Source organism: Hippopotamus amphibius, chromosome 15 (assembly GCF_030028045.1).
Source record: "Hippopotamus amphibius kiboko isolate mHipAmp2 chromosome 15, mHipAmp2.hap2, whole genome shotgun sequence".
In the NCBI taxonomy this organism is placed as follows: Eukaryota; Metazoa; Chordata; class Mammalia; order Artiodactyla; family Hippopotamidae; genus Hippopotamus; species Hippopotamus amphibius.
In genome coordinates, this window is record NC_080200.1 from 28,763,051 (window position 1) to 28,787,974 (window position 24,924).

The 24,924-nt window shown below is 56.4% G+C and overlaps 1 protein-coding gene across 1 annotated transcript in view; it reads left to right on the plus strand.

Annotated features, from left to right (window-relative positions):
- Positions 1 to 23,305, plus strand: part of FLT4 (fms related receptor tyrosine kinase 4) — a 40,612-nt gene extending 17,307 nt beyond the window's left edge. Inside the window, exons 9-30 of the mRNA XM_057708856.1 lie at positions 1,960 to 2,114; positions 2,204 to 2,366; positions 3,865 to 3,991; positions 5,094 to 5,202; positions 6,281 to 6,643; positions 6,892 to 7,038; positions 7,131 to 7,262; positions 7,432 to 7,538; positions 7,824 to 7,959; positions 8,433 to 8,537; positions 8,888 to 9,001; positions 9,201 to 9,289; positions 9,432 to 9,582; positions 10,490 to 10,584; positions 10,978 to 11,100; positions 12,224 to 12,335; positions 13,624 to 13,723; positions 14,055 to 14,160; positions 14,818 to 14,969; positions 15,890 to 16,010; positions 17,051 to 17,136; positions 21,370 to 23,305. Of these exons, the coding sequence (XP_057564839.1) occupies positions 1,960 to 2,114; positions 2,204 to 2,366; positions 3,865 to 3,991; positions 5,094 to 5,202; positions 6,281 to 6,643; positions 6,892 to 7,038; positions 7,131 to 7,262; positions 7,432 to 7,538; positions 7,824 to 7,959; positions 8,433 to 8,537; positions 8,888 to 9,001; positions 9,201 to 9,289; positions 9,432 to 9,582; positions 10,490 to 10,584; positions 10,978 to 11,100; positions 12,224 to 12,335; positions 13,624 to 13,723; positions 14,055 to 14,160; positions 14,818 to 14,969; positions 15,890 to 16,010; positions 17,051 to 17,136; positions 21,370 to 21,568 (2,992 nt within the window). The 3' untranslated portion in view covers positions 21,569 to 23,305. The remainder of the gene's footprint in view (positions 1 to 1,959; positions 2,115 to 2,203; positions 2,367 to 3,864; positions 3,992 to 5,093; positions 5,203 to 6,280; positions 6,644 to 6,891; positions 7,039 to 7,130; positions 7,263 to 7,431; positions 7,539 to 7,823; positions 7,960 to 8,432; positions 8,538 to 8,887; positions 9,002 to 9,200; positions 9,290 to 9,431; positions 9,583 to 10,489; positions 10,585 to 10,977; positions 11,101 to 12,223; positions 12,336 to 13,623; positions 13,724 to 14,054; positions 14,161 to 14,817; positions 14,970 to 15,889; positions 16,011 to 17,050; positions 17,137 to 21,369) is intronic.
- Positions 23,306 to 24,924: the final 1,619 nt, after the last annotated feature.

The following is a 24,924-nucleotide window of genomic DNA, read 5'->3' on the forward strand; positions in this document are numbered from 1 at the left end:
ACTATGCATATAAAGCAATATTTTGGCTAGAGGGAAGGTTGGCCTGAATTGCTGCTAAACTGTACAAGAGTGTAAATAGCGGCCTCCTGTGACGTGTGTGTGTAGTGGGCGCAGCACAGGGCTTTACCTGTTTCCTGCACCCACTCAGCCTCTCAGAGGGTCCCTGCTGGAGGGTATCCTAGAGGGATGGCTTTGGGTGTCCTAGGCCCCTCTCCAAACAGGTCGCCATGCCCAGGATCCCTCTAACCAGAATTTCAGCAACGTCACAGGGGTTTCACAAATTATCATGGTGCTGGGTCCTGGGCTGGGCCTGAGCTGTGTGGCAGTGAGCTTTGGGGTCCATCGGGGGCATCTGGTGCAGGACCAGGACCCTTGAGACAGGGTCCTGAAGAGCCTCCCTCACAGGTGCAGCGTCCTGGAGATGTCTAGGGCCCTGTCCCCCGCCCTCCAAGGCCAGTAGTACGGACCCTGTCTGGGAGGGTGGCCAGCTCTGTCGCATCAGAGGTCTGGCCCAGGTCTGCTCCTCAGGCAGCTGACTGCCTCTCACCATTCCCACCACATCTGGCCTTTCTTTTCTCACTTGGCCCATACCCGCCTCCAAGAAGTGCTCAGCTGGGTCCACTGTTCACTGAGACACCTGCGCCAGGGCGCTAACGGTGACCGTTGCCCCATAGGGGCCCAGTCTTCTGGGTAATCGTGTGATGACTGTGAGTAACTCAATGGATGGAGATCTAGTGGACACAGGCAGGCTGGTCCTGGTTCCCAAAGCAGCCTCTGTGTGTCTGGCATCATACTGACCCTAAAGGCCACATCTCAGGGAGGCCTGACAACACCTGCCAGAAGGTGCATTTGGTTTCCCTGGTTTTCAAATGAGGACACAGGGGCTTGGGGGCTGAAGCAGTTCACCTAGGATCACAAATGCAGCAGGTGGCAACCAGGAGTCTGCACCAGCGCCCAGCAGGCCTCACAGCCTGGGTCCTGCCCTGCCCTGCCCTGCCCTGCTGTGTGACTCCTGGCAAGTCGCATCTCTTCTGACCCGTCTTTGGTGTTGCAGTTGAGAGCCAGGCCCCTGCCTCCCCTTCACCGTCACTCTCTGCCCCAAGGGCTATGCTTCTCCTAGTGTCTCCCCGGCCTAGTAAAGCAGGGAAAGGCACCTGCCTAAGGGAGAGCTGCTTCCAGGCAGAGTCCAGAGCTTGGGTTACAGGGGCACTCCCAGCTCAGGACTGGGGAGGTGCCATCCGTTTATTCCCATGTGTACCGAGCACCTACGTGTGCTGGGTGCCGCTCTGCGTGTAGGGGATATGGCAGCGAAGGGACAGCCCCGGTACAGCTCAGTAACATAGCTACTTGTGAACACTGGTGTGCGGGTGGGCAGCCAAGGCCCGAGGGCTGGCTCTTGATTCCCACAGATTCTCTGACGAGTGGGCGATGATGAACATGGGAGAGAGGGTGCAGGTGTCTAGCATCCAAGCAAGGCAGGACAGCGAGTTGCAAAGGCCCTGGGGAGGGGGCAGGGCAATGAGAAGGCCCCACATCTGGAGAGCTCCAGGAAGGGCAGAGCCAGGGTCAGGGCTCCTGGACCCCCGTGTGGTAAGGGGCTGAGCTGCGCCCCTCGGGGACTGCGCCTCCCCCCCTTCCCAGCACACACCTGCGAAGCCTATGAGAGAGAGACAAGGCCCCCTGGGGACTGCAGTTGGTCCTGAGCCTGTAGGCGTTGTGAGACCCGGACACCATCCCCATAGCCTTTAGGCCATCTGTTCCCCAGTCCAGAGGAGCTGCCGCAGCCCTGCCACACTCCCTAGCAGCCTGCTCTGGTGCAGGAAGGAACTCTTGCTTCTGGCCTCTCCTGCCTCCTGACGTATATTCCAGTCATAGGGGCTGGTGTGCTTTGGGGAAGGAGTGCCAGGACGGGGCTGGGGTGGGGTCCCCACAGCCCCCTGAACTCCCTTCCTGGGCCAGGTACAAGGACAGGAAGGCCGTGTCAGGGCGCCATAGTCCGCACGCTCTGGTGCTCAAGGAGGTGACGGAAGCCAGTGCGGGCATCTACACCCTTGCCCTGTGGAACTCCGCGGCTGGCCTGAGGCGCAACATCAGCCTGGAGCTGGTGGTAAATGGTATGTGTGCGTGGGACGGGAGAGGAGATGGTGGGCAGGCAGGGGGGGTGGTGGGGGCTGACTGACTGGCTGTCTGCCTGTGTCCCCAGTGCCCCCCCACATCCACGAGAAGGAGGCCTCCTCCCCCAGCATCTACTCCCGCCATAGTCGCCAGGCCCTCACCTGCACTGCCTACGGGGTGCCCCCTCCTCTCAGCGTGCAGTGGCACTGGCGGCCGTGGACGCCCTGCAAGACCTTCGCCCAGCGCAGCCTGTGAGTGTGGCTCCACCCTGTCTTCCCCTTCTTCCCAGCCGAATCTCCAACTTCAGCCATAACCCCCACTGACTGCCCACATCCCTCCCGAGAGATCTGCTCTAAATCCGAACCCTATCACGAGTCAGGGATTGTAGCCAGTTCCTGATCACACCTCGCCTGAGCAAGGCTCAGACCCTTCCTGATATCCGTCAGGCCAGGCTGGACACTGGGGATGGTCCAGCCCACACCCACATCCCTTGAAAGCAAAGTCCCCCAGACACACAAGTGCGTACCTGGAGGGGACCAAAGGACATGCCTCTGGGCACCAGCGAGGACGCCTATCACCAAACAGGTGGACCTGGGCTAGTTTTGTGAGACTTGTACTGAGACTCAAGGCTCCTCAGCTCATCTGTGCAGCGTTCACCGTGACCCCTTAGAGAGGAGAAAAGTGAAGTCAGAGAAGGGACGTGACTTTCCTAAGGTCACGGCAGTAAGCAGCAGATCCTGCCCAGCTGCTGGGCCACACTGCCCTACCTGAGTGGGCACCAATAACACAGATGGTCTGGGAGGACAGGGAAAACTTGGACAGGCAAGGGCCAAGAATGGAGGCCGCCAGGGTGGTCAGTGGTCTGGAAGGCACTAGAGAGCCAGTGAATGGTGCTGAGTAGAAGAGTGACTAGTCACATTTGCCACTTAAACCGAGTTTGTGGAGGATGAAAATGCCATTTCCTGATGGGCAAGGTGCAGGGTCACAGGCTGGGGAGGGCCGGGAGCTGGGAACCTAAGGGACACAGGGTGGCTATAGCAGCAGCGGGGCTGTGGCCCTTGCATGGTCAATTAGGAATGTTCAGTGGGGGTGGCCAGCCCACAACATTCAAGGCTCATGAGAGATGCTTCTAGACCACAACACTGCAGGTCACTGGCACCTCCAAATGTGCTTCCCTCTGACTCTCTACCATTATGCTCTGCGTGATTGCAGTGTGCTGGGGCCAACTGCTCCATTAGGGACAGACAAGAGCCTCCCTTGGCTGCCCCTTCCCCCTAGACCCCCATCCCAGCAGGAGATCAAAGGTGCTGGGATGCACAGCCAGCCCAGGGAGGGGCTGCAGCTCTAGAAAGGGGAGGGAGAGGCCTTCCTGTAACAGGAGTGGTGACTTTGCTTCCCCAGGAGATCTGGATGGACTTTGCAGGAAGGGACACATGCAGGCAGGAGCAGGGAGCACATCTGACTGTAGGATGACCACAGAGCCAAGGGCATAAGGTGCTCTGCAGGTGCAGGTCCTAGCTTACTGGGGAAGGCTGTGTTCAGCTGCCCGTGCAGGATGGGTCACCGGGCCCTGAATAGTGTTCTAGAAACAAAGTCCCTTCCCCACCACTCCCTTTGGCCCAAGGGCCAGCCTTTACCCACCATGACGTGAGATGACCCTGAGTATGAGCAAAGCTCGACCCTACCCCCAGTGTGGGCCCTCCCTGCCTGTAGCCCTGACCTGCCCTTGCCCCTCCTTGCCTTCAGCAGCCGGCGGTGGCAGCAGCGAGACCAAATGCCACAGTGCCAGGACTGGAGGGAGGTGACCACACAGGATGCTGTAAACCCCATTGAGAGCCTGGACACCTGGACCGAGTTTGTGGAGGGCAAAAATAAGGTATGGGCCAGCCAGGCCACTGAGTGGCTGGGGGAGAAGAAAAGAGGCAGGGTGGGGCCCCCTGCTGGCCTTCCAGGTTTCCACTGGGCTTGCAGAGCTCTCTGGATAGCAGCTGAGAGTCGGTCACCTTTCTGCAGTGTCTCTGGGCATCAGCTTCCCCGCCTGCGTGTAGACTGTGGGGGCCAGATTCCAACTGCTTCCCAGACAGGGAAGCTGAGGTTCGAGGCTGTGGGCCCAAGCCACCTAGGGCTGGTAGGGTTGGGGCTGAGGGCTGGCTCCATCCCCACCAAAGGCTGCTGAGCCGCTGGCCCAGGCTGGGGGCAATGCCTAGAAGAGGCCAGGCAGGGGAAGGACTGAACAAAGGCACCCACTTCCTATAGTCACTTCCTGTTTTCCTACACACCTCCAGAGCCTCTTCCTGTTCCAGGCTGGCCAGGAAGTGCCCGGCTTGGGGTTGGGGGGGTGGGGTCTTTGGATGGTGGGCAGGGCCTATGGCCCTCTCTCCTCTTCTGCTTCCAAGCTTTCTAACCGCACCCCGAGGCTAGAGTCCTTCAGGAGCCCTGGAAGCCAGCCCCTCCTCTTGCCACTCCCCAGGGCACTGGGAGAGGTGACATGGGCAGCCACACGGGATTTCTGGGCACATCACAAGGATCTCAGTGACCAGCTGCTGACCTTGGACCACAGGCCGACCCTTGATGTGACCAGAGCATGAATTCTAACTCTGGCTTGGACCAACCCAGTGCTACCAGGCCCCTGTCCCCTCCTCAACATGGCCACAGCCTGAGCCCACCCACAGCCAGAGCTCTCTCTGGTCCTACCTAATGCTGCCCTCTGACCTCAGCCACAGCTGAGGCCAGCTGTCCATAGTGCTGTCCCCTGAGTTTTCTGGGCAGCCACCGCTTGCTGCTGCCCGAGGGCCTCACCACCTTCTCCCTGACTCACTATTCCTGGTACTGTCTCTGGGCTTTCGTCATCCCCAGCCCATAGCCTGTTTCCCCCATTACTCTAGTGGGCACAGCAACCTCCATGCAGAAAGAGGAGGTTGGGGTAGGGGACCTCGGGCAGGAAATGGGTCCTTATGCCTGACCCACATCCTGTCCAGACGGTGAGCAAGCTGGTGATCCAGGACGCCAACGTGTCCGCCATGTACAAGTGCGTGGTCTTCAACAAAGTGGGCCAGGATGAGCGGCTCATCTACTTCTATGTGACCAGTGAGTGACTTGGGCAGGCCTGGATGGAGGCCAGGAACCAGGTGGGCACAGGAGGAGAGCAGACCTGGAAGAAGATGATATGCCTAGATTGGGGTCCATTGAGTTTCTCGTGATCTTGAGGCACACAGGAGAGAGATCCGGGCCCAGTGGGCCCCCGGTTCTGGGCAAAAGGGATAGGTTTGGAGGCCATCAGCCTGTGGACCAGGGTGGTAACCCACTGGGATGGATTGGCACCATCTGCCCCCAGACCTGGAGGTGCCTCCCCTAGGGGTGCCCTCTTTTTCTCCACAGCCCCACTTAACTCCACTTCCCACCCGCTGCCCTTCCCGAGCCCTGGATCTGGCACAGCAGCTGGCTCGTATGTGTGTGTAGCCCTGAGGAGAAGGTCCATAGTTTCCTCAGATTTTCAAACTTGTTAGTGACCTCAGAAGAGCTAAGAAGAACATGGAAGGACAGTCATTGGGCCCAGAGGTGTAGATGAGGGCACCTGGAAGAGAAATGGAGCCAAAGAGCACATTTTTTTTTTTTTTTTTTTGAGGGGAGAGGAGCCCATAGGAACTTGACAGTGGTGCTCGCTTCAGCAGCACATATACTAAAATTGGAACTTGACAGTGAGCACCCAGAGGGGATACAAGGAAATTGGGAGGCATTGCGAAAAGCTAACAAAACCAGATTGTTTCAGGGAGAGGACAGTGGTGAGGAGTGTGCTCAGCCATGAGGGAGGATGAGCCTGAGGGCCATGCTGAGCCTGCGAGCAAGGAACCTATCGATGATCTGGGCTCCTGGGAGAGGTGGGGGCAGCAGCCAGCTTCGGCTTGTCCAGGAAAAAGCTAGAGGGAGGCAAGGCAGGCGGAGACCCTGGTGGAACTGACTTCAGAGAACTGGTCCCTTGTCAGTGAGAGGGAGAAGAGGGCTCCAGTGTGGTGTCCCTGGCCCAGCTACGAGGGATGTACACCCTTAACTGAGAGCTCAGTGAGTCCAAAGGCCAATGAGAAAGGGGGAGAGAGAGCCCCTGGCCAGGGGAATAGGTGAGCCAGCACATGCCACAAGGTCGCAGCTGCTCCTCCTCCCTCCCCAGCCATCCCAGACGGCTTCAGCATAGAATCGGAGCCGTCAGAAGAGCCCTTAGAGGGCCAAGCCGTGCGCCTGAGCTGCCGGGCCGACAACTACACATACGAGCATTTGCGCTGGTACCGCCTCAACCTGTCCACTCTGCATGACGCCCACGGGAACCCACTGCTGCTGGACTGCAAGAACGTGCACCTATTCGCCACCCCGCTGGCCGCCAGCCTGGAGGAGGCGGTGCCCGGGGTGCGCCACGCCACGCTCAGCCTGACCATCCCCAGCGTGGCACCGGAACACGAAGGCGACTACGTGTGCGAGGTGCAGGACCGGCGCAGCCAGGACAAGCACTGCCACAAGAAGTACCTGGCAGTGCAGGGTGAGGCAGGCAGGGCCCAAGGGGCAGGGCCGCGGGGCGCTTCTCGAGGAGACTTCACCCCCAGCCCAGCACGCTGGGCGGTCCATTCCCGAGCTGGAGCCTGCAAGCGCATCCCCCTCCCCAGTCCCCTCCGTGGAGGTGTGCAGCCCTGCCCACCCCGAGCTCAAGAGAGCTTCAGCTTTGAGAGCTCCCAGCCCTAGGGGAGATTTCTCCAGTTCCACTTAGCTCCGTCTCCACCCCGCCCCCAGCTCTAGAAGCCCCACGGCTTACGCAGAACTTGACTGACCTCCTGGTGAACGTGAGCGATTCCTTGGAAATGCGGTGCCCAGTGGCCGGGTCGCACGTGCCCAGCATCGTGTGGTACAAAGATGAGAGGCTGCTGGAGGAAGAGTCCGGTACGGAGATGGATGTGGGTGAAGGGCAGGGTGCAGAAGCTCACGAGGCCATGGCCCCATACTTACCGGAACCTCCACCCCACTCGCTGCAGGAATCGACCTGGCGGACTCGAATCAGAGGCTGAGCATCCAGCGCGTGCGCGAGGAGGATGCGGGCCGCTATCTGTGCAGTGTGTGCAACGCCAAGGGCTGCGTCAACTCCTCAGCTAGCGTGGCCGTGGAAGGTCTGGCTTCTCCCCTTGTGCCCCTCCATCCTCCTTCCACCAGCAGTTGGCGCAGTCTTTTCGTGGCCACCTCACTGCAAGTCGTGCCTACCAGAAGGGACACTTCCCTCAGGGTGCACCCTCTCCCCCCTCACAGCACGCACACAGTAGCCTCTTTCTGCCCACTCAGGCTCCGAGGATAAAGGCAATATGGAGATCGTGATCCTTGTTGGCACCGGGGTCATCGCCGTCTTCTTCTGGGTCCTCCTCCTCCTCATCTTCTGTAACATGAGGAGGGTGAGCACTTCTCCCCCTGCTGAGTCTCTCCCCAGTTCCTCATGGGCTCTCCACCCTATCCAGCCCTTAAGCTAAGGAATATGGTTCCACCCAGGGTCACCTGGAAGCCTTGTAACCTGGGAGGCCTCCCTGACCCCTCCATGCTGGGCTCTTACAGGACCAGAGGTTGTCTGTCCCCTCTTATATTCAGAGTCCCTAAGGAGATCCCATCTGTCCTGGGCAAAGTTCTACCCAAGCCAGTGTGGTATGGCCAAGTCAGTGAGCTGTCTGCATCCCCACCCCCAGCCAACCCATGCAGATATCAAGACTGGCTACTTGTCCATCATCATGGACCCTGGGGAAGTGCCTTTGGAGGAGCAGTGTGAATACCTGTCCTATGATGCCAGCCGGTGGGAGTTTCCCCGGGAACGGCTGCACCTCGGTGAGACCCGCACCCAGCCTGTTTCACCCAAACTGTAATGCTAGGTAGACACAGCTTCAGCTGCTGTGGAGCTGGGCAGGCTGGAGCCCTGAAATGCCTCCATTCTCAGAACTCATGCCATAGAGTCCCACCTGGCCCCCACCTGGCCCGACCTGTCCATCTGGGCGTGCATCCCCAGAGCCGTGATTGGGGCTCTCAGTTCCCAGGCCCCCGAGGTCACTTCCTGCTGCTCTGAGCAGGGTGGGCCCATCACACCTGCTGGGAGAGGATGCAGGCCTTCCTGTCTGCCTCTCCTCTCCCTCACTTCCCACTCCCGATCCCCATGCACTTCCTGTTTGGCAGAGGGGCCCCCAACTTTCCTCCCCCTCCTGGGCCTTCCTTCCTGGCCCTCCACAGGGGTTGTCCCTTCTGCCCAATCCTCTCCACCCTCACCCCCATACAGCTCACCTGGAACCGGCTCCCTGCTCCCACAGGGAGAGTCCTCGGCCACGGGGCCTTTGGGAAGGTGGTGGAAGCCTCCGCCTTTGGGATCAACAAGGGCAGCAGCTGTGACACTGTGGCCGTGAAAATGCTGAAAGGTGTGGGGTCAGTGGGTAAAAGGGGTGGCTGAGCTGGTGATGATCGGCAGTTCTGGGTGGGCTGGTGGGTCTGTGGTGCAGGAGGGGAAACTGAGGTTCAGAGCTGCTTCTCACCCTGGGTTCTACAGGGAGTCTGTGGGAGTCAGAGCCCGGCCCGGGGCTCACCTCTGAGTAATACTTACCAGTTCCACCTAAACCCTTTGCCTCAAAGAGGCAGGTGGAATGTGCTGTGCCCCTACCAGCAAGACCTCTGGCCATGCCTCAGCTAAGCCCAGGAGGAGAGGCGTGCGGGGGCTGGGTCCTAGGCCCAGCGAGCCAGGCACCATGTGAGGCCCCCGTCTTCCCTGCAGAGGGCGCCACAGCCAGCGAGCACCGTGCCCTGATGTCAGAGCTCAAAATCCTAATCCACATCGGGAACCACCTCAACGTGGTCAACCTCCTAGGGGCATGCACCAAGCCCAACGGTAAGGAGCTCAGGCACCCTGGCGGGAGGGCCAGGCCCCCAGGGTGCTCTGTCTTTGCGGACGCGAGGGGCCAGCTGGGCTGGGGATGGGCAAGGACGAGGAGGGGTGCAGGAGGGCTTTGGGGCGGGGCCGTGGCTGCGGTGTTCACCCTCCAGCGCTTCCTCAGTCACCAAAGCGCCTGGCTCTTGCCCTGTCGCAGGCCCCCTCATGGTGATCGTGGAGTTTTGCAAGTACGGCAACCTCTCTAACTTCTTGCGCGCCAAGCGGGAGGCCTTCAACCCCTACGCGGTAGGTGGGCGCTACCCCAGGGGCCAGAGCTCTGCTGGTGAGCGGGCAAGGCGCCTAGGTGGGCCGGGGGGAAAAGGGCGGGGAGGGACGTTGCTGCGGATGTCGAGCCTCCGCCCCCTCGGACCCGCTTTGTGCATCGCAGGAGAAGTCCCCTGAGCAGCGAAGGCGCTTCCGCTCCATGGTGGAGGGTGCCAAGGCTGACCGGCGGAGGCCAGGGGGCAGCGACAGGGCCCTCCTCACAAGGTTCCTGATGGGCAAGGGCGCAGCAGGGCAGGCCCCTCCGGTATCAGAAGGTGAGAGGCTGGCTTCCTCTTTCTGAGATGGCTGGTGCCCCCTGGGATAGCTGACCTGGGGCCCTCGGGGAGGGGCTGCCATGCGAGAGAGAGCATGTGATGCATTCTGCCCTAGGAAGAGAGGACACCTCAGAAATAGTTTTCACAGAGACTTGTTTGTTTGTTTGTTTTTAAAGCTCTTTATTGGAATATGATTGCTTTACACTGTTGTGCCAGTTTTTGAGGTACACCAAAATGAATCAGCTGTATTTATACATATATCCCCTCCCTCCCACGCGTCCCTCCCACCCTCCTATCCCAGTCCTCTAAGTCATCACCCATCATCGAGTTTGTCTCCTTATGTTATGCAGGAACTTCCTACGAGCTATCTATTTTACATTTGGTAGTGTATATATGTAAATGCTACTCTCTCACTTCGTCCCAGCTTCCCCTTTGCCCCACCCCCACCCCCATGTCCTCAAGTCCCTTCTCTGCATCTGCATCTTTATTCTTGCCCTGTCGCTGGGTCCATCAGTGCCATTTTTTTTTTTTTTTTTAGATTCCATATATATGAGTTAGCATACAGTATTTGTTTTTCTCTTTCTGGCTTACTTCGCTCTTCACAGAGACTTTTGATGTTTGATTTGGGCATCTGTAGATGAATAGGAGTTTGCCCTGCAGAACTCCAGGCAGAAGTAGCAGGGGCAAAGGTCTAGTGTGGCAACAGTATTTATTGCTCTGAGAGTAGTTAGTGGGTGTCACCGAGAGAATGGAAGCTGAGGGTCAGGAGAGGGGGCCAGCGTGCTTGTTAAGCCCAGCAAGGAGGGATGAAGCCAGGTTCAGTGAGCAGACGCTCCCTTTGGAGCTGGGTGGAAGATGGGAGTCCCAGATGGGGACCCTCCTGAGCCAGCCTCACTTCTTTGTGCAGCTGAGGACCTGTGGCTGAGTCCACTGACCATGGAAGACCTCGTCTGCTACAGCTTCCAGGTGGCCCGAGGGATGGAGTTCCTGGCTTCTCGCAAGGTGACTACCCTGTCAGGCTCTTCAGAGAGAAGAAAGGCCAAAACACATCAGCATGTCAAGCTTGGTCCTAGCTCACCCCACAGCAAAGCTGTGGTCCAGGCGCATCTCTCCCACTTTGCAGAATTGTAAACTCAGCCCAAAGGGTGGAATTGACTTCCCAAGATCTCCAGCTAGTCAGAGGCAGAGCTAGATACAGAATAAATCTGTCCCACTGCATAGCCTCCTCTGCTGTCCCCACAGTTCCAGGAGCTCTCTCCATGGCAAGTCCTGGCAGTACGCAGAAATCTGTTCTTAAAAGAGCAGGGCTCAGAGGGGGTACCCTGGAGCTCTGTGTGTGGGTGTGGCCCCGGGGGCCTGAACCGGTCACTCCATTGCACCTCATTGCACCCCTAGTGCATCCACAGAGACCTGGCTGCTCGGAACATCTTGCTGTCAGAAAGTGACGTGGTGAAGATCTGTGACTTCGGCCTGGCCCGGGACATCTACAAAGACCCTGACTACGTGCGCAAGGGCAGTGTGAGTGCAGGCCATGGAGGGCGAGTGAGGCTTGGGGGCCATGGAGCAGGGTGGGGGACTCGTTGCCATCTACATGGAAGGTCTGAGGGCCTGCGCCTGCAGGGATGCTGGTGACCCTGCTGAGGCACCTGGGGCAGGTGAGTGGAGACAGAAGCTGACAAACAGCGACCACAGCACTGCAATTGGAGCCTGTGTTTGGCCCTGCACCTTGGTCCATTAGGTGCACTGACTCCCCATGTCTGCCCAATGGGGGCTTGGCATGCAGAGGTGGACCTTACATGGCGTCTGACCGGGAGGTGGACAGACCTGGTGTAGCATGGCCCAGAAAAGTACATGGGTGCTAGGTGCAACTTGTGTCTCATTGGTGGTGCTCAGAGGCGGCCAGGGAGGCATCTGAGCACCCAAAGCTGATTAGGGTTTTGCCCCAGGGGAGGAAGGAAGAGGCTTAGAGGGAGGTCAACAGGCAAAATGGGTCCAAGCGATGAGAGGCCCACCATGCAGGCTTTTGTCCTTCATTCTAACTCACAGGTGTGTGGGGGATGTGGCGATAAGAGTCAGGTGTGCTGTCCAGAAGCCCCCTCTGAGGCTGTGAGGAGAGGGGAATGGGGGTGCGGAGGTGGAGGCAGAGGCAAGTCAGGAAGGGCCGTGGCCCTCAGGGCTCTCAGGTAGAAGTCACAGGAAGGAAGGCACATCAGGAGCCACAGGAGGAGGGGTCAGGAATGACACCAGGCTTCCAGTGCGGGAACCAAGTGAGCGGATAGAGGGGGAGCTGGTGAGGGTGCGCAGGGATACAGGGCTCCTCGGTGTGCTGGGCCAAAGGGTCTGGAGCTGGAGGAAGGCTGCAAGTTTTCCCTGGGAGAGCACAGGGGAAGAGAGGGGCCCAGATGAACCCAGAGCAGAAGCCTTCAAGGGAGGCACCAGGTACCTGCGGGACGCGGGAGGGGAAACAGGGCAAATTGCAGGAGCCACCTGAATACACACAGGGTGGATGTGACCCAAATGTCTTTCTTGGGTTGTGACTCCAGAGTCCTGGGGAGACTGGGGGGCAGGAGGAGGGGTGCCCAAGGATTTGGCCTCTTCCCTCTCTTCCCTCCCCGACTGGGGACACTTGTTCCTCCCACAGGCCCGGCTGCCCCTGAAGTGGATGGCCCCCGAGAGCATCTTCGACAAGGTGTATACCACACAGAGCGATGTGTGGTCCTTTGGGGTGCTGCTCTGGGAGATCTTCTCCCTGGGTGAGTACAGGCCAGGGTGCAGGGGAAGGGGCAGTCTTCCTGCAGGTGAAGGGGAGAGGTAGGGGGCTCTCCAACCACCAGCCCCTCTGCACAGGAAGCTGAGCAGCCTTGAGGTGGAGTGAGCAGCCCAGGTTGCTCTGAGGCAGGTGGTGGGAGCGCCCACTACCTCTCCCCTTCACCTCCAGCCTGTGTCAGGACAGAACCCTGTGTTCACTCAGCAGCCACTAGGCTCTCCAGAGGTCACAGAGGATAAGGCCTTACACGTTTCTGCAGATCTTTCCGTCCCTGGCTGAGCCCCTTCCTCACCTGCTGTTGGGGATGCTGCTTCTGCCTTTGCAGGGCTGGGAAGCAGCTGGGAGGAGACTGGGTGCTCACTCAGTGACCACATCTGCACGAGCCTAACATGGGAACCTGGGCCCCACTGGGACCAAGTGAAGCCCCCCCCACCAGGGTAGGGGTGAGGCAGTGAACAAGTGGAAAAGTGAAAACACTGAATGGCAATCATGACTGATGCAGTTACTAAAGACAAAAGAGCAAGAGAGCACAGGGAGGACAGTGCTGTGTGTGAGCTGAAGGGGCCAGGAGGGGCCGGGCTGATGAAGGTGCGTGGGATAGAGGCAGATGGGCCTGTGAGGACCGCAGTCCAGGGTGAGGGGTTTGACAGGGCCACGGTCCCCACGTGTTGGAGGCGGGCAGGGTGTCAGCAGGTAACATTGGGAGATGCGGCGAGAGCTAGGAGAGGAGGCCTGTGCAGCCTCTGCAGGCCCCCTGGGATGCAGACCTGGAATTGAAGTCTACTGAGAGCCATGCAGCGTTCTGAGGGAGGGATAGGGCAGTCTGACTCTTGCCTTAAAGGGGTCATTCTGCTGCTGTGTGGCTTGCAGGGGCTGTTTTTCCCCTGGTCAGGAGAGGCAAGTAGGGCGAGGAGGGGTTAGATCCTGTTTGCTGGTAGAGCTATGGGACGAAAGGAAGAATTGGAGAAGGCTTCTCCAAAGAGGGGTCATTGTGACAGAGCAGCTCAGCTGCTCATCAAAGCTCTGCTGACCCTGGTGGTCCCAGGACGGGACATGTTTTCACTAATGTGACTGTGAAAGCGCTGAAGCTCGTGGCGGCTCTAGCAAGCGGGTGCCGCCGTCCTCTTAACCGAATGAAGAACTACCCCCGGGGGAGGGAACAGCAGGATGAGCAGCCTGCCATGGGGGGCTGGGACAGAGGCGGTTTGGGGTCTGGGCTGAACAGCGGTAGCCCACTCCCCACCCACACCCCCCCATCCTGTGCCTGCCATCAGGGGCCTCCCCATACCCTGGGGTGCAGATCAATGAGGAGTTCTGCCAACGGTTGAAAGAGGGCACCCGGATGAGGGCCCCAGAGCTGGCCACACCTGCCGTGTGAGTCTGTCAGGAAGCCGTGAGGCACTGGGGGGCTGGAGGGGTGGGTGGGCATGGGGAAAAGGGAAGGGGAGTTGTGTACAGGCATGGGAAAGGGGGCATGCCGGCCAGGGTGGAAGGTGCAGGCACAAGGGTGGGGGTGGAGTCTGCAGACACAGTCTCTCACTCCATCCCTGGTCCACTGACAGCTCTCCTCCCTGCAGGCAGGAGGGACAGCCCTGCCTAAGCCCTGGGGAGGGAGGGGTCGACATTAGGCAGGGGGCTTGGGGTCTGCTGGGGCAGGGTGAGGGGTGCACTCAGACCACAGAGTGGCATCTGGCTGCACCCGCAGACGCCGCATCATGCTGAGCTGCTGGGCTGGAGACCCCAAAGAGAGGCCTGCCTTCTCAGATCTGGTGGAGATCCTGGGGGACCTGCTTCAGGGCAGGGGCCAGCAGGTGAGCCCCCACTCTCCCTGTCCTGCTGCAGCAACGTCTGACCCCCAGCCCAGGGGCCATCAGGTGGATGGTCGGAGCCCAACTCTGACCATGAAGAGCCCCAGGCCGGTCCTCAGGGAGCCTGCAAGGAGCCCCATCTCCAGGCAGAATAGTGATGTGTTCCTCCACCTCCCTCTCTACCCTTCTGCCTCCTGCAGCTCTGCCCCCTGCACCTGCCTTTGACTTGTATCTCCCCCCACAGGGGTGGGGAACAAAGCCAGCTCAGGGCTGGCTCAGGGCAGCTCAGGACCACAGCTGGTGCCCCGGGACCTGGAGGAAGGAGCAGGGAGCTGCCTGCTTCCCCAGCCTCAGGGGCTAGAGATGGGCACTTGGGGTCCAGTTCTGCCCCCAAAAGAGGGTGAGAAGTACTGGTGCTGGTTCTTGAGGCTGTAGAGCAGCCGGGGCTCTGGAGTGAGGACGCTGTTGTTGTGTCTGCCTCCACCTTATACGGGGCACCTGGGAGGGCTGCGGGAAGAATTTGCCTGGCTCACTCAGTCCTTGAAGCTCTTGAGCACAGCACTTGAAGGGTCAGAAACTCCAGCAGTCCTGAGCTCAGGGGCGGGGGCTAAGAGGGGCCCAGGGGCCTCTGACCCTGGCCATCTGTGCCATTCCTGCCAGGAAGAGGAGGACGGCGTGGCTCCCTGTGGCTCTCAGAGCTCAGAGGAGGGCAGCTTCTTGCAGGCGTCCACCACGGCCCTGCACATCGCGGAGACTGATGCTGACACAGAGGACAGCCCGCCGAGCCTGCACCGGCACAGCCTGGCTGCCAGGTCAGCCACCTTCTCTGGGTCCAGGGGTCCCCTGGGGGAGGGGAAAGCAGTTTGGACATAGTACGTTATATCCTCATCAGTCATCAAGGAAGAACGAACTACAAGGACTTGGGAGGCCATTGTACACCAACTCAAAGAGCAAAGTGACATTAAACGACAGTGCCAGTGCGGGTGGTGGCCTGGTGGGCCTGGTTAGCCCCGGGGGCCCTCCAATGCTGCGGCCTTGCGACTTTGCTTTTCTCCATGCCTCCTCAGTGCTTCCCTCTGGCCTCCTCCACTTGCCCACACTTCTAGCCCCGAGAGGCCCCACTGCCCAATTTCAAGGGAGTGCCCAGCTCAGGCACAATGCCCTGGCCAGCTCCACACTGCGGGGAAAGAAAACGGAGCGGGTGGGGAGAGGGGCGAGTCCCAAGGACCACTGGCAGGGACCCTGGGAGCAGGACAGGTCACTCACTAACCTGCATTTAGGATTTCGAATGTAGCCGAAGTTCCCAGAGTTTTGGGTCAGAGGTCTCTGGCCAGTGGATGTTTACAGTCCAAGAAGGTCATGTATCGACATTCCCATTGGCATTGCTGAGAGAAGAGCTCTGAGATTCCCTACCCCATCTCCCCCAGCATAAAGCACAGCCAAGCCTGGGGGACAGCCCCCAACAGGCACTGGAATGTGCACCCCATATACACACGTGCAGGGCAGGCAGCAGCTTGCAGCACTGGGACTGCCTGCCTTGTACAGGGTGGCCCATCCTGGGGTGAAGTCCTGCCCCAGTCTCTCTACGGTTCCGTGTCACACCCAGGCTGGGTGCCCTGCATTAGCCTTCCATGCCCTCCCCAGCGGAGAGGGGTGCAGAAGGAGAGGTGGAAGAGCTTTCAGGAGGGGTGCTGAAGTGCATTTCTCAGCACTCTTCGTTTTCTCCTCCCAGGTATTATAACTGTGTGTCCTTTCCGGGGTGCCTTGCCAGAGGGACTCAGACCCAGGGTCCCTCCAGGATGAAAACGTTTGAAGAATTTCCCATGACCCCGACAACCTACAAGGCCTCAGTGGTAAGTGGGGTGGGTGGACCTGTGCCCCCTAGGTCAGGACCACTGGGCTCTTTCCCCAGGGAGTCAGATTTTAGGAAGTCCTGAGGCCAGCGGCAGAAACCAGCTTGAAAACGTCAAGTCCAGGTTGTACCTGAGGCACATTGGGGTCTGGGCACCCATGTAGTGTCACCGTATCTCAGCTGCTTTCACCTGTGCCCTCCTCACTCACACAGGGCCTCCCCTCCCCAGTGTCCCAGACTCTCTCTCCCAGCAGGGAAGAAGCCGCAGTAAAAAGATGGCTCCTCCTTCTAGATGGTTCTCCCAGGATCAGCCTGAGTCAGGGCCCCCCTTTGGTGGCCATCAAGCTGCATGGCCAGAGAGGAGGAGATGGTGTCACTAGAGGAGGAGGCTGGGGTAAGAGGCACAGGAAAACCACCTCTGTTCTCAGATGCAGTCAATCAGCTCCTTGAAGCTGGAGGCAGTCTGACCATTTTGTAAAAGCATGGACAGCCTCCCCGCTGGTGAGTGAGTGCAGGCCCAGGGGAGGCTGGACACAGGAGTGGCAGCGGGTGCCCTGGACCAGAGCCATGCAGACCCGGGCCCCCGTCCCCAGGGCCAGATGAAGACAAGAGTGCAGTTCCCCTCCACAGAAATCAAAATGAAAACTATGCCAAGTCACACTAAAGGTGACAATGACGCAGCCCCAGTAAACCTGGGCTGTGTCTGAGGATCACTTTTCTATGCTAGGAACTGCCAGATTCTTTTGATACTTTCCTTGCTTCTCTGGTACACCTGCTCTGCCTGTGCCCTGAGCATGTGTATAGCTGCCTTGTATGTCTCCCAACAGGGGTGTCCCAGTTTTGCCACCCTCCTAAGTAGAGAGGCATGGCCCCGCCAGACCTCAGTTTCCCCTTCTGTGGTGGGGGCATGTGACCCTAACCTACAGTCTCCAGTGATGGAATGGATGCCTGTTTCCCTCACACCTCCCTCAGGATGAGTGTCAGGTCAGCAGCGGGGCAGGTCCATGGGGACCACAGCCTTGGCTTGTTCTCTCTGCACAGGATAGCCAGACGGACAGTGGGATGGTGCTGGCCTCCGAGGAATTTGAGCGGCTGGAGAGCAGGCACAGACAAGAAAGCGGGCTCAGGTAGGGCTTCTGGAGCCTCTTCCCCTGCAAGGGGCCAGGGGAAGGAAGCCGGGCCTGCGTGTGCCTGTCACTCTCTTTCCTGAAACCTTTCATGGCTCCATAGTACCTTTTAGTGTGTTCAAGGCAGGCCACTCTGGGACTTGAGGCCTTTGTCCACCAGCCTTCCCAGAGGACCCCCCTTCCCCATCACTGTCCTGACCCAGCACACCTGGTGCTGGTCCCCAAACCTCCCTCCCATTTGACAGACACTCAAACAATACCTCTTTGTGAAACCAAGAAAGATCCACCATGCCAATGCTTGTAACACCCTTCTCCCAGCCCAGGGGAGGCCACAGATCATGTGACCTAGAGCTGCCTGGCATCCTACTTTGATAAGAATTACAGTTACAGAGAAATCCTCCTGTGTGCTTGCATAGGGGGTGACCTGGGTAAACAATGACCTCCATTTACCCAAGAAGACAGCTCCCCTCTCTAAAAAAAAAAAAAAACAAAAAAAAACAAAAAAAAAAAACCTGAATATTTAAACTTTTAAAGGTATATATAAAATAGTTAAATGTCTACTTATTCTCTTTACTAGCTGACTTGCTCATAGCTATTTAAATGACAGGACCTACAATATTATATAAAACAGTGTTCTTTTCTGCTTTTATCAGATCCTTGTGTTCAGACTGTTCACTTCCGCTTTTGAACCTGTGTCTGTCAGGGGCCCCTTTTCAGCTCACCTGACATAGGTTTTCAGAGCAAATCTTGGCTTCTGCCTAGGCTGTGTTTGAATCAATAGATGTTGTCACTGAATATTTTACCCTAGACCACAAGTGTTAATCTGTATCATATTAGGATAGTTGATGTCATTGTTCACCTTTCTGGTAGGTTTAGTTAAGACCTCTACAACTTAGCCAAGTATCGTTATTTTCCCAGAAGCCTGCAAACGGCGTGTTTGTAGCACTGTGAACACTTGTGGTTGTGGGGTCGCATGCCTGGGGATAATTACTGCATCTGTATCATGCATCTTGGCCTTTTTGTTTTTATTGATTCTATTGGGTGATCTCTACTAGTAACCTAGTTTTGGAAAATGAATGCTAATTTCTTTGACAGAACTAGTTTCTGGCTAATGTTTCTTTACCAAACATTTTTTTTATCTCCCCCAAAAGTAATTCAGTATAAGTGTGAGCCAGAGGATAGTAGCTACTTAAATTCAAATCCCCACACATCTTCCTAAAAACAACACATGAAACAAGGCCTCTCAGAGCCCATGCCTGTGATATAACCAGGGGAGAGACTCCCGTTACGTGTGGGTAGAGAAATCCGCAGCAGAACCAGCAGAGGCATACCCAAGCCCTGGCAGAAGGAGAACAGGATGGGGACTGCCCTGTGAGAAGGGAGTGTAAAGGTCCTTGGAACAGTGGCCACACAGACTGGGGAGATAATGGAGAATGAGGACTAGGACAGCTGTCTTGGGAAGGCACTGCTTCTGAAAGGGCCATGAGCAGGAAGTGAGCGTACACTTCAGGTGCCTGGTGGTGAAGGAAAAATAAAGTTGCAGAAGAGTCTTATGGAAGCAAGATGGTGTTAAGAATCCAGAAGACAGGTACACACCGAAGGATCTGTTCATTACAGAGACTGCACCTCATGGCAGGGGTAACAAAAGGCACTATTCTCTCTCCAGGTTCCCTTAGAAACACATTATGATGAGCCACAAAGGGGTCACTTTGCAGGTGCATTCACTTGGCATATGGACCATTCTCCAAACAGGTTCAAGGATGGACTGTGCCTTGGAGGCATCTGTCAGGGACAAGGAGGGAGTTTATCTGCCTAGTTCTTTCCTATCTCCTGTTAGCCACTGGTTAGTACTTACCCTGTGGGAGGTTAACTCATCTTTACTTCCAGGTGGTCCACCCAGCCCTTTCAATGGCCACTCAGGATGCTAGGTCCCATTCCCTGTGATGTGGTATTTCACCCGTCTGTAGGGGGAAGGAAGATCTGGAAACCCTGGGCTTGTGGTTGATAAGTATAGCTGCATGGCAGCAGCCAAGAGGGGGTCAGCACTCCCTGCTAAGTGACTGGCTGGTCCCCAGTGGTTATACAGCATGGGACATAAATGGAGCCTTTGGAAAGAGGGATGCAGTTCAAGGAATTCAAGGTGATGTGGATCTGATACAGCACTCCTGGATGAAGAAACCTAGGGAGATACCCACTTCCCTGGCCCCCCTTCCAGAGCATAATCTCAGCATGACTAATCATGAACAGAAAAAATAAGCACTATCCATACAGAGTAATTATAAGAATAAAAAAGAAAATTAGAGTTAAAACTTTTCAGTAACTGTAAACACTCAAGAAAAGCATGGAAAAACTGGGATAAAACACAACATGAATTACATTTATAATTACATAAGCAGCTGCACAATGAATCATAAGTTTTAAAATTCAGCATAGAAATGGACCCTGTGAAGATATCAAATGGGAGCTGACAAATTCATGGAAGAATTTGAAATAAAAGACAAACACTCTCAAAAAAAAGAGCAGAGTGCCCAAGAGGCAATTAGACATGATCAGATTTACAGTGGGGGGCACATTTGATAGACATGAAAAGAGGTCACGTAAGAAATAAGTAAAGAGGCCAAAAGGGTCAGAAGGAAAGTGAAAAATTTAAATGTTGAGTAGAAAATATCTATTGTATGTACAACTGGTGTCTCTGAAGAAGAAAAATGCCAACAGTGAAATAGAACTAATATTTTTAAATATGTAATTCAAGATAACTCTCTTAAATAAAAGGAAACCTGAATCTCTATATTGGAAGGGTACCTGAGAGACCTGGCCCAAGAAGAGTAAACTCTGAGACATATCCTAGTTGTACTATTAGACTTTAGAGATATACATTCTGGGAATTCAGGCAAAAAGACCAAGTCACTTACAAAAAAGAGAGAGAGAGAGAGAGATTGGCATCAGGCTTTTCATTAGCACTATGCAAAGCAAAAACAAAAGCAAAAGCAATGAAATAAATTTTCAAGAAACTCAAAGAAAATGAGTGCTGGGGGCTTCCCTGATGCAGTGGTTACGAATCCACCTGCCAGTACAGGGGACATGGGTTTGACCCTTGGTCTGGGAAGATCCCACACGCCCTGGAGCAACTAACCCCATATGCCGTAGTTACTGAGCCTGCGCTCTAGAACCCACGAGCCACAACTACTGAGCCCACCTGTCACAACTACTAAAGCCCACACCTAGAGACCATCCTCTGCAACAAGAGAAGCCACCGCAATGAGAAGCCCATGCACTGCAACAAAGAGTAGCCCCTGCTCGCTGCAGCTAGAGAAAGCCAGCACGCAGCAATGAAGATCCAACGCAGCCAATAAATAAATAAATAAATAAATTTATTAAAAAAAAAAAAAAGAATACTACCAACTGTAAAATAGTCAGTGGGAAGTTGTTGTATAACAAAGGGAGCCCAACTCAAGGATGGAAGATGCCTTAGAGGACTGGGGCGGGGAGGGTGGGGGGGACTCGAGGCGGGGGGAGTCAAGGAAGGGAGGGAATACGGGGATATGTGTATAAAAACAGATGATTGAACCTGGTGTACCCCCCAAAAAATAAAAAAAATTAAAAAAAAAAAGGCAAAAAAAAAAAAAAAGAAAATAGGAATGAGTGCTAAGGAGGGAGAATCATAGGGGACTGGAAGCTGCAAGGCCTCCTGGGGCAGGGGGCGAAGCTTGGATTTTATCCTGAGAGTGACGGGAAGCTATTGAAGGGTGAGGACAGTATCTAACTGGAAGGATTTCTGAAGACTGGCCTATAGGGAGGCATGAATGAAAGAAGAAAGATGTGCTACGGCAGTGCAGCGCATGCAGTGATGGCAGCTTACTCTAAAGTAGGGGCAGAGCATGGATTGAGGGGCATGGATGCATTTTGGAAAAGAAAGGACAGGACTTCTGGGTGGGCTGGACATGAGGGATGAGGGAAAGGGAGGAAGAAAGGATGCCATTTACAGAGATGGGCAAGACTGGGAGAGAAGCAGGTTTGGGGAGATGAAGCTGGGCTTTCTCCATCATCCCATGCCCAGGCTTGGGACAAAGAAAGCTCTAGTGTTTGCCAGCAGTCACACTGGTTTGTTTTTCTCAGTCGTCTGTGTGTGTTGGCTGTGCTTATTGCTCTGGTTGTGTCTGGTGATTCCAATCAGACCCCAACACAGTTCCAATCACTCTTCTTTTCTCACTGACATCACCTTCCCTATCTCAGCAGCTGTAAAGGACCAGACGGGAATATGGACGTGACCATGGCACACCCTGACCCCCAAGGGAGGCGGCGGCAGCCGGACCGGGGGGCCCGGGGCCAAGTGTTCTACAACAGCGAGTACGGAGAGCTGGCGGGGCCACCAGAGGAGGGTGATGGCACCCTGTCCACCCAAGTACACTTCTTCACAGACAGCAGCTACTAAAGCAGCTTCGGGCAAGGCCCACTGGACCCTGGGCTCCGACAGGTGGTGGGGGCTGTGCCTGGCCAGCAAGCAGAGGGCTGGAGGCCCAGGCTGGGAACTCAGCTCGTTTAGTTTGGTCCAGGAGGCGTTTCTTCCTCCTTAGTTAGGAAGAGTAAAACCCAGGCTCCAGGGCTCCCTTGAACTCCATCCCATGTCTGCCCAGGACCACCCTGTAGATCCCTGGGGCCCTTCTCCCCTTCAGGTTCGGATGCCACTTAGCTCAGCGTCTGCCGGGGCCAGCCCCAGGCCAGGCCCTCTCACGGGAAATATCTCTTTGGGTGCCTCCTCTCAGCGTGGTGGGTGGTGTGAGCCCTTATTTCCAATGAGGAGTGTGAGGGTCTGAGAATCACAAAGTAATCGAGATTGAGCTGTGGTCTTACAGCTCCCTTCCCAAATGCTGCCCCCGCTGCACAGCCTCTCTTCCCGTAGGAATGGCTTTCTTCACTTGCCTCTCCAGGGCTCAAGAGAAGATGCCATATTTCCAGCTCAGAGCAACACATGAGAAATTTGCTGGGGGATTGGGGGATGTTCTTTCCTGAGCCTGGCCAAACTGATCAGAATAGCCATCTCTGTGGTGCCAAGCCAGTTCCAGCAAGCTTTCTTCTCCTGAGCGTTGAGACGAACTACTCAACATTGTTTTTCTCATTAGAACTTCAGAGACTATTTGAGCTGCTGTGAAGAATTTACTTTTTGAAACTTCAGTCTGAAGGGAGCGCAGGGAAGGTTTTTCTGAATCTGGATGGTCCTTGCCTCTGACACCCAGTCAAGTGCTGTCATAAAAGACCCCACTATGGCCACCTCTCTCTGGAGAAGGTCCCCAGCCTCACCTACCTGGCCCAGAATTGGAAGAATCACCTGATGATCTAGAGCTGCCCCACATGAGAATCACCTGGTTCTTCCCTCTGGGGCCTGGACCTGCCACCCAAGGCACCACCCAAGCTGTGAACATCCTTATGAGAGGCAAACACTGTGCGTTGCACCGAGGAAGGCTTTTGGGCTGGCCCAGAGGACCCACCAGCATTGCTCTGTATCAGGAGGCAGATGTTCCTGTGGCCCCAGGGAGGCCTCATCTTCTGCCCCCAGATCTGTACCTGACATCAGTGCCCTGGCAGGTCAAGCCTCTGCTCTCACAGAACAGCAGAGGACCCTCTGGAGGCTGCAGCCATTCTGCCCAGGCCCCCGCAGCCCAGTCCACACTGCCTAGCTACCCACACCCCTAGCAGGAGAAAGACCCTCATCCCAGTTAACACCATAGAGATGGACACCCCACCCCTACCCTATGAGACGCTTGCAGGACAGGCGTCCGTGCAGCGAGCTGGGGCTTGCCCGGCAGGACCCTCCCCCCAGCCCTGTGTATTGTTCCTTTAAAATATGTTAAATGCAGGTGTGACTGTAATCCTCACTGTCCTCAGTGGACCTCCTCCTCTGATGTCACCTGCCTGTGAGTCTTGGGTCTCATGTTTACCTGGTGGACGTTTAGAGGCTCTTTTCAATCAGAGGAGCAACTCATGATTTGCGTGCAGGTGCCCAGGCCCGAGACCCCTCCCCACATGTGTACCACCTGTTTGTGTCACATCCTCCTGTCACATAACTGCACACACAAAAATGTACTGGGAAGAAAATCTACCCCCCACCCCCCTTGTAGAACATATGCTCTGAAAAGATAAAATATTTAACAAAAGATAATAATAAATTTGATGCCAGTCTTGAGTTACAATGAATGGGTTCTCAGCTAAATCCAGCCCTCTGTGAAGATTTTATTCCGGTCTTCCACCTGCCTGAGCATCCGCCCCACGAGGCCACTGGACAGGCCACGCAAACGGAAGGGCAGCAGAGGCAGCTCAGTCCCCCTTCTCTGCCCAGTGGGCTGTGGTGTCCGCCAAAGCCACCAGCAGAGGGCGATAGCAGCACCAGGACGCAGGCTTCTGGGAGAGCTAGGGACGCACTCCCCTGATGTTTACTTTATGGATAAAGTGAAAGCACTTTGTCCCCACCTGCTAGAACCAAATGCTGCCTCAGGCCTTGAGCAACGGTGGCCCATGGGCCTGAGAGCACAGCCCAGGCTGGGTCCCTGCCACCAACTCCCTGAGTCTCACCCCGCGCCCCCTCTGACCCCAGAAAGAGCCTATGACCACCTCCATCACAGACCACAGACGGGACAGGACAAGAGTGGTGCAGCGTGCACCCAGAGTCACCTCAATGACTGCATGCACACCTGGACCCCAAGATCAGGGGTTTCTGAGCTAGGACCCTAACTTCAATCCCCACCCAGAGAGGTGAACTCCAGCCAGGTGAGTGTGGCAGGGCCCTCCACACCCCTGCCCTGGGATGTTTGTGTGACTTCCCTTCACACGTGAGCCGCTGGCAGAGGTGGCTTTACAATGGGGTGTGACCCTGGCCCTCTGCACACGGCCTCAGCAGGCTTCCCAGGAGGGGTTAGCCCAGCAGCAGTCCCAGGGACTCAGGAAGGAAAGTGGGCCATGTCCCACGGACCCAGCTGTCGGCACAGCCCAGTGGGCACCTCACCCAAGGCAGCAGACAGAAGCCCAGCAAAGGTCAGGAACCAGAGGCCACCTTGAGGCCAGGCCCTCTGCCTACCCTGTCCCAGCCTCTCTCATTCCTCAGGGGCCGGCTATGTGCTACACCACCTGGCTGCAATGCCCACTGTCCTGGCCTCGTTTTCAACTCTCATGGGCAGAGTTCCTCCCCACAAAGGCAGCTTTTGGTGGTAGTGGGTTTGCTGTCATTTTTACCTCTATAATTCTACATGTGAATACAGAAAAGATCCCCACTGAGTTTGGGCATTTTAACTGTACAATATCATTGGTTGAATTTAGCCACTTTCCCTCAGCGAATGTCTCAAGCCAGGTGTCAGCCATCCGGATGCCTGGCTGCTCACCCAGCTCAAAGTGCTCCCACATGTTGGGGGGAGCCAGTGCCTCCACTGTGCCCTGTTTGAAGTGGGGCTGCCCATCCGGGCTCCTCTGGTCCCACCTGGGCTGGATGCTCAGGGCTGCACTGAGTGTCCGCACCTGCCCTCATTCCCCAGAGCATCAGAGACTCCAGGTGTGAGTCACTGTCATCGCGGGGTGGGGGGGGGGGGGGGGGGGAGGGGATCGCACCAGGCAACCGTGTATTCCCACCTCGGGGTCCCTCAGCCCCTCCGACCTCCCAGGAACCTTCTCTTCGCTCCTTCTCTCAGGCCCTAGCCCTTCACAGGGTGCCCGCCCACCCCCTCCTCCCACCTCCCCTCCTCCCCAGCCTCACACTCCTATTCATTTCTACCAGAGACCCATGAATTACCTCCTTTAGGAGGA